This window comes from Sinocyclocheilus grahami, unplaced genomic scaffold, assembly GCF_001515645.1.
Source record: "Sinocyclocheilus grahami isolate Dianchi unplaced genomic scaffold, SAMN03320097.WGS_v1.1 scaffold1014.1, whole genome shotgun sequence".
NCBI lineage: Eukaryota > Metazoa > Chordata > Actinopteri > Cypriniformes > Cyprinidae > Sinocyclocheilus > Sinocyclocheilus grahami.
The window spans coordinates 207,709-216,294 of record NW_015506193.1 but is presented as its reverse complement, the minus strand read 5'-3'; the positions used below and the strand labels follow the sequence as shown (position 1 = coordinate 216,294).

The window sequence follows — 8,586 nt, the reverse complement described above, 5'->3', positions numbered from 1 at the left end:
TGCTGATTCATTCAGGAGTGAAGTAAATGGTTCTTTATGAATGGTCCATTGAATCATTAGGCTTGTTCGACTTGAAGCGGATCATCACCATCAGATCGATCGGTGTGTGACATCAAAGTACCGCAAGAGCTATAGAGAGCAGACGACTCTGCATGCTTTTGAATCGCTCTCGCGGTACTTTGATACCATACACCGATCGCTCTGTGTAGCGTCGCTTCAAATCCAACGCGCCTATGGCCAATGGTTCAACGCGCCTAATGGTTCACCCAATTCGTTCAAAACGTGCATTAAGAAATGAAATACCACTGTGTTGCTCAGAGACGAACAGTTCTGCTTTGTCTTTATATTTTCGTTGGCAAAAGCCAAACAGACAACATTCATTGTGTCTAAAATATCACAATATTAACTTCTTACTGAACTGTTGTATAAGATTAGTATCACATTTGCATTCGTGTGATATTGCACTTAGCCTATTGCTTGTGTGATATTGCTTAACTATAAGATGTAAATATGAGACAAAAACTCAAAAAGGGGCATTTTTGCCCCATATCTTAAATTTTAGGGACATTCTTACAACGTTCTCTAGGCTCCATCACTAATGGCGCTTTTCCACTGCATGGTACGTCACGGTACGGTTCACTTTTGGGGGGTTTTCCACTGGGTACAGTACCTGGTACTTTTTTTTTTGAGGTTCCAAGTGAACCGTACCGTTACCAAAATGTGACGTGTAAACTCTTCTGATCACAGATTGGCCAGAAAGAATCGTCACTACCTGCGTCACTGCACCACAAATACAACAGAACCGCTAGATTTAAATCAGCACAGCCAGCAAAGGATCGAACGCAACTGTTTTGAACGAGCACACCAAAAAGTGGCTATTTCGTTCTCTGTTGAGGAAGTACAGACGTTCCTCCGTTGATAGCATAGGAGTGGATCCAGCGAGAGCTTGATGGGGCGACGCGGAATGAAACAGTTTTTCAGGAGTCGTGGCAACTTTAACGACATGTGAATAATCCCGCCTATAAGATGTAAATATGAGACAAAAACTCAAAAAGGGGCATTTTTGCCCCATATCTTAAATTTTAGGGACATTCTTACAACGTTCTCTAGGCTCCATCACTAATGGCGCTTTTCCACTGCATGGTACGTCACGGTACGGTTCACTTTTGGGGGGTTTTCCACTGGGTACAGTACCTGGTACTTTTTTTTTTGAGGTTCCAAGTGAACCGTACCGTTACCAAAATGTGACGTGTAAACTCTTCTGATCACAGATTGGCCAGAAAGAATCGTCACTACCTGCGTCACTGCACCACAAATACAACAGAACCGCTAGATTTAAATCAGCACAGCCAGCAAAGGATCGAACGCAACTGTTTTGAACGAGCACACCAAAAAGTGGCTATTTCGTTCTCTGTTGAGGAAGTACAGACGTTCCTCCGTTGATAGCATAGGAGTGGATCCAGCGAGAGCTTGATGGGGCGACGCGGAATGAAACAGTTTTTCAGGAGTCGTGGCAACTTTAACGACATGTGAATAATCCCGCCTATTCTAAAGCGATACTAAACTGCAGTGGAAACGCAAACTGAGCCGTGCCGTACTGAGCCAAGCCGAGTCGTACCACGCAGTGGGAAAGCGCCAAAAGTGAGTTGTTGCCCTTCCTCATATTTGTCATCAATCAACTGTATGAAATGTCAGATGACCCATATAGGTCTGGGGCAGGGCAAGTGCGTTAATAATTTTAACGCATTATTTTTCACCGTAATTAATTACTGTAATACGTTAAATTACCAGCCCTAATTGAGAATTTTTATGTTAACTGACTTTGTTAACTGAAGCATAACAGTGCCCCACTGGTCAAATCATGTTATTGCAGGTCCTTTCGTTACACCATATGACTAATCAAGACCAAAACTATATGCTTATAATGTTGACTAATTGTTTCGGTGGTGCTTGTCACCTGACAGATCTCCAGTAATGGCCGAAATGCCAAAGTAGAAGCCCTGCGGCAGATGCACGCCAGGAACGTCCAGACAGTCTCTCCACTCGTGCTGCCCGTCGATGTCAAGCATGATCTGCACCAAACACACATGTCAGTGTGACATCAGGAAGGACAGTCTGCATCTATGGCAGGTGTCCCTCACCGTGAGTCTGCGCCGGACATATCTGATGAAAAGGAAGGTGTCGTGCTTCAGGTTGCGCACCATGGCGTTACAGCCGCCCAGTTCTGTGGGCCGCCCATCCCGCTCGTGATCGTAGCTGATGGTGCCATTGCCCACCATGGCCAACACGTACGGGAATATCCTCTGATGACAAGCAGAAGAGACGACAGCAGAATGAACTCAGCATGTGATCCACTACTAGTCAACACAGACCCACTAATGATAGTCAGTGAAATAGTGAGCGGTTGTTACCTGTGTGCGGGGCGTGTATCTCTTCCTCTGGGCCTAAAAACAGACACATACAATCACATGTAAAACACCAACGGAACAGGCACATATGAAAACATGCGTGTGTCAGCAACAGTTCTGAATGACTGATTTACACTGGTTAAACTGTCCTGGTTGAATAGACTAGGGAAGTGTTCACCGTAATCAGACACATAAACCTCTGTTGATCAGAATACAGTGTACAGGAATGAGGGAAACATTATGAGTGGAGATGTAAAGTCAACATGTTCTCTTGAATCAGGTTTGAAATGCAAACTAAAAATACAAACACGCTGCGTGTGATTCATCAGATCTCATCGTGAACCACGTCTGAAGATCCTGTGCTGCTATAAACGATCTCTTCATGTAAGAGACGAACTGAATGATGGTCAGATCTCTGTGTGGACCGTATCAGACTCCTTCGTACACAAATATCACCGCATTATTACAATGAATAACTCAATGAATCTTTGGATATGTAAACTGACATTTCCTTCTGGAACACAACAGCAAACAATATAAATCACCGTCTAACAACTGATGTGTTTGTGAAGCAAAAAATGTGCAAAAGGCTTTTTCTAAGTCCTGTACACAGATACATACTGTAATGTCATTGATCGTGCTGGCAGTGTTCGATTTCTATACCTCCAGGAGTTTCTCCTCGTTGGGGTAGGTGTCCACAAACATGCCAAGTCCTGTGAAGAAATCCCTGTTTCCAAACACCGGACCTGCAGACAGGTGAGGGATAATCTACAGTCATTAGCAAACAAACCATGACTGGAGATCAGTCTCGACTCAATGAAATGAGCATCTGCAGCTCTGACCTTTCTGCATACGCTCTTTGGTGTACCAGATGGCCAGACCGTCACCGTTCAGATTCTTCTTCCCCTGACCGTGAATCTTAAAATGAACCTGTAGTTCCCAGTCCCTCAGATGACACGCATGAGCTATGTATGTTGGATGCGTGACTCACATGAAGTTGACGCAGCCGGTGCCGGGTGGAGGAGCGATCCAGATGAAGCTGAGGCTGGTGGAGGGCAGGTGACTGACGTGAGACGCCACCACACTGCACACAAACTGAGTCCCGAACTGCCTGTCTGACATCACCCCTGACAAACACACACACACACACACACACACACACACACACACACACACACACACACACAACCATACAAATACACACACAGTGTCTAGTCATGAACCATTTCCTCTGGTTTTAGGACTAGTTAATGGTTAGGGGTTGGTTAGAGTTATGATTATATTTGTTTAATAAGAAAGTCACTACGAAGACACCAATCCTTCTTGGCTGAATGGTGTGAATGGCAGCTGTAGTAAGCACACTAGTAAGTGATGATGACTTACTATTCGGCTCCATATGGCTCCCTGTTTGCTCTGCTGGTCTGGAGTGAGACGCACGTGATCGGTGGTGACCAGAGCGTCTCCCATCAGCTCCCAGTGAGATGAACCCAACACACCGATACCTACAACACACACATTTTAGGTTTTCCTGTTTTATGGGTTAATTCCATAGGTGTAATGGTTTTCCTACTGTACAAACTGTATATTATATCCCCTTACTCTAACCCTAGCCCAAAACCATTTTCAAAATCTTCATTCTGTGTGGTTTATAACCGGTTTTCCTCATGGGGACCAAAAAAATGTCCCCACAAGGTAAACATTTACTGATATTACTATCCTTGTGGGTACATTTGGTCCCCATAACGTAAGGACAACCAGGAACATACATACACACACACACACACACACACACTCTCTCTCTCTCTCTCTCTCTCTCTCTCTCTCTCTCTCTCTCTCTCTCTCTCTCTCTCTCTCTCTCTCTCTCTCTCTCTCTCTCTAATGTAGCAGCCACAAAGACATGACATTAAGCACGCAAACAGCTTTCATTCCTGTGTCAGACTGATAATGTACATCATATGTATATCATATACGTATAATTATTATGATGATAAGAGGTAAATGAGAGAGTCGCGAGAATGATGAATTTATAATGCATTTGTGTCTCTTACCCTGGTAAGGCTTGGACAGTGAATACTCTCTCTTTAAAAACTCTTCCATTTCATGACCGTCATCACATAAACTAACACTGAACGCTGCAAATAAAATCAACGATGATCTAGAAATCATGATTTAACAGTTAATTCAAAGCTTTTTAAACGCGTCCACTGAATTCACGCTAGCCTAGCGGCCATCGAGTCCCACTATCGCTCAATGCTACCACCCGATTGGCTGCTGCTGTTACACGGCGCGCATCTACTGGCTCTCTCACCTGTCAATCAAACATCAGCCCTCCCACACACCAGCAAACGGGACCGAAGATTAATGATCACAAACGATTTGCGATTTGCTAAAACAGGAATTAATTAATTTTTAATTAATTTTATATAATTGTTTTACTTTATGTGCATGCCTCATACTTTAGAAAATGTGAACGAATGCGCAAACCAAATATACAATACAGTAATTCACTACTAATGTATTATTATTATTATTGGTATTATTATTGACTAAATGACTTAATTATTATTAGAGTCGCCTTACTTCCGGAGTATATTACGCAAGAACTGATTTAGGGACTATCGTAAAACGACACTGATAATACTCACGAGGAAACGGACACCAGCGGCAAACATAAGGTCATATTGTCAGTTATCTTAAAGGGATAGTTCACCCAAAAATATGGTAAGGTTCAGAAAGCTCTCGGATATCATCAAAAAATATCTTAATTTGTGTTCCGAAGATGGGCAAAGGTCTTACGGATTAGGAGGTGAATTATCCCTTTAACAAAACAGTGAAGGAAAATGGTTGCTTTATCAAACTTCACACGCCCTTGTCCAAATACCCACACTTGCTGTCTTGGCCACTTGAGTGCGACAGGAAGTAAGTGCGCAAGACTGTCCCAGTTCTTAAAAAACGGCAAAGCGCAGTGCCCTTAACGCACACTAAATCCACACTATCTTGAAAACCGCTCCGGAGTGCTATTCGAGGCTTAGTGTATCCAATCATGCATCATGTTCTGGAAATAAATCGTGAGACTTTTTGCCGAGATCTCGCGAGAGGTCACGGAAACCTTTCCAATGCAAGTTAAATATTAATGTAATAATTAGATATTACATATAATTTGGTAGAAAAATAGTGTTTTTACGTTTTAGTGGTGCAAAGATGAGTAGTGGTGATATTTATTTTGTACAACATTTGCAACTGCTTTTTATCACTTAATTAGAAGCACCACAAATTAAAATGATGTCATGTTATAGGGACTACTGAACAGACATTTTGAAGTTGATTTTAAAATGCAAAGTATTTAAAAATTAAAATAAAGCTATGTAAACACTTGCATTTTTACAACACTATAAGTGTGTCCCATCAGGTAATGAAAAGGTCGACACACACTTGTGGTCCTCACTTGAACACTTGGGCCAAATACAGGAAATACGTCATACAAGTGGTCAAGTGCAAAGACTGCAAGTGTGGGTATTTGGACAAGGCAACACTTTAAAATACACAACTTTATGTCAAGTCAATGAAACGGACATATTATCAAGTGACTTGTGATTGTTTTTTGATGATTCTAGAATGTGGAGATTTTACACTCATCAATCTGGATTTAAACCCCCATTAACAGAAATAGTAAATGAACTTTTGAGTGCCAATCACTACTGAGGTTTTAAAGGGGTCATATGATGCGATTTCAAGTTTTCCTTTCTCTTTGGAGTGTTACAAGCTGATTGTGCATAGATAAGATCCCTGAAGTTGCAAAGACTAAAGTCTCAAAACCAAAGAGATATTCTTTATCAAAGTTAAGACTCTGCCACGCCCCCCTAAAACGGCTCGTTCTAACACGCCCCCACATATCTACCTCACTATGTGGAAATATTTGCATAATGCGCCGAAATGTGCACGCACAGAAAGAAGGCGTGATTTCAGTAACCGCAGTTAGTGTTGAAGCAGCCATGTCAGGGAGACGCTGTGTGTTTCTAGGCGAAAGCAAAAGCACTTTATTTGGCCTTCCGAAAGTAGATGCATTTAGGAATCTTTAAGATGACTTACAACAGAACAGCAATGCATTTTATGGACGACCGTTTCGTGAACCTAGGAGAGGAGGGAATTCTGACTTTGCTATGACAATCTGGCGCTTCTGAATCAGCTACTGTTTTGTTATTGGTTTAAGTATTTGCTATCGACTGTTCAAATGCGGAGTTTTGCGCTTCGTGTGTGTGTGTGCGTGCGCGTGTGTGTGTGTGTGTGTGAGAGAGAGAGAGAGAGAGAGAGATCACAGTGGAGTCAGCTGTCTTAACCGTGGCTTGTGTACTGCACACATACCAGCTTCATCACTGTGTCTGTCATGCGACTCTGTTCCCCTTTCGGGCTTGAACTGATGGTAAAACTAATGACATTATTTACTGTCTTTACATTTATTTTGAAAGATGAAGCTGGCGATTATGGTAAGGGGCGTTCCATTTCCGACGAGTGCTCGCAGTGTTCGCCGATCACAATGCACTGGGTCAGCTAGCCAATCAGAGCAGACTGCGCTTGTCGGAAGGAGGGACTTTGTTGAAAACGAAGCGTTTGAGAGAGGCGGGGCATAGAGGACCTACAATAATGTACAGTATTTGAAAAGAATGTGTTTTTTGAACATTAGAGCATGTCAACATATTCTGTTACACCAAATACACAAAATAATGATCTTTAAAAAAGCATCATATGACCCCTTTAAATGAAGCACAAACATCAGATGAGGTCAAACCAGAGTCCTGTGATGTGAAGTATGTAAGAGAGTGTGATTTGTAGACGCTCCCTTAGCTCAGCTACAGTATGGCGCGTTTGACTGTGTGTGAACATCAGAGCTCAACATACAACACCTGATCTATTCTCAGATCTGCATCAGATATCAAACACAAACACAAACACACACACACACGGGTCAGGATGGAGCACACGCCCGAGAAACACAGCAAAGAAGTGGATATTTATCGGGACACATGGGTGAGATTTCTAGGTGAGTCAAAGACACGCATATGACCTCCAGGACTTCGTTACCTTTGTGTGTGTGTGTACAGGTTTTTCTGGTGGGGACATAAACCTGAATACGCACCAACTCATGGGACTAAATTGAGGTCCCCATGGGTACAGAAGCTTATAAATCGTACAGAATGATTTTTTTTTTTAGATTGTAAAAATGCACAAAGTTTTCTGTGAGGGGTAGGTTTAGGTGTAGTGCGAAATAAAATACAGTTTGTACAGTATAAAAACCATTATGCCTATGGAGAGTCCCCACAAGGATAGTCAACCAGACGTGTTGTGTGTGTGTGTGTCTCTGATCGATCGATCTGGTCTTTCATGTTTTTGATTTAAGCTCTTCAGTGTTTCAGAGTGAGAAGTTGAGAGTCATGAATGTCACTGTCAAACTGATCCACTGCTGCTGCTGTTTCAGTCAGTATTGTGTACCAGCCTTATTACAGCTTATTCATGGTCTAATACAGGAATTAAACTTAAGTGTTGATGTTGTCTAGGCTTTATGTGTCCTGCATCAGGGTGAGATTCACACACACACATGCGCTCTCTCTCTCTCACTCACTCACTCACACACACTGAAGACACAGTCATATTGTACAGTGAGTAATTATTTCAGTGTCCAGTGCACTGCATACACTTCAGTTAATCTTCTGTGTGTTATTTCATCCACGCAAAAAACGTTCATATACAACACAAGAAACAGACATTTCAGACATGTTTATTTTCTCCTATATGCAATAGTTATATACAGGTGCATCTCAATAATTTAGAATGTCGTGGAAAAGTTAATTTATTTCAGTAATTCAACTCAAATTGTGAAACTCGTGTATTAAATAAATTCAATGCACACAGACTGAAGTAGTTTAAGTCTTTGGTTCTTTTAATTGTGATGATTTTGGCTCACATTTAACAAAAACCCACCAATTCACTATCTCAACAAATTAGAATATGGTGACATGCCAATCAGCTAATCCACTCAAAACACCTGCAAAGGTTTCCTGAGCCTTCAAAATGGTCTCTCAGTTTGGTTCACTAGGCTACACAATCATGGGGAAGACTGCTGATCTGACAGTTGTCTAGAAGACAATCATTGACCCCCTTCACAAGGAGGGCAAGCCACAAA

The 8,586-nt window shown here is 42.1% G+C and overlaps 2 protein-coding genes across 2 annotated transcripts in view; one reads left to right on the top strand and one right to left on the bottom strand.

Moving 5' to 3' along the window:
* The window catches only part of lman2la (lectin, mannose-binding 2-like a), an 11,117-nt gene extending 6,392 nt beyond the window's left edge, over positions 1-4,725 (bottom strand). Inside the window, exons 1-7 of the mRNA XM_016250915.1 lie at positions 4,457-4,725; positions 3,788-3,910; positions 3,251-3,373; positions 3,072-3,154; positions 2,412-2,444; positions 2,142-2,303; positions 1,958-2,072 (exon numbers count right to left, since the gene is read on the bottom strand). Of these exons, the coding sequence (XP_016106401.1) occupies positions 1,958-2,072; positions 2,142-2,303; positions 2,412-2,444; positions 3,072-3,154; positions 3,251-3,373; positions 3,788-3,910; positions 4,457-4,574 (757 nt within the window). The 5' untranslated portion in view covers positions 4,575-4,725. The remainder of the gene's footprint in view (positions 1-1,957; positions 2,073-2,141; positions 2,304-2,411; positions 2,445-3,071; positions 3,155-3,250; positions 3,374-3,787; positions 3,911-4,456) is intronic.
* Positions 4,726-7,222: 2,497 nt separating this feature from the next.
* The window catches only part of mtfp1 (mitochondrial fission process 1), a 22,210-nt gene continuing 20,846 nt past the window's right edge, over positions 7,223-8,586 (top strand). The window contains exon 1 of the mRNA XM_016250907.1: positions 7,223-7,446. Within this exon, the coding sequence (XP_016106393.1) occupies positions 7,377-7,446 (70 nt within the window). The 5' untranslated portion in view covers positions 7,223-7,376. The remainder of the gene's footprint in view (positions 7,447-8,586) is intronic.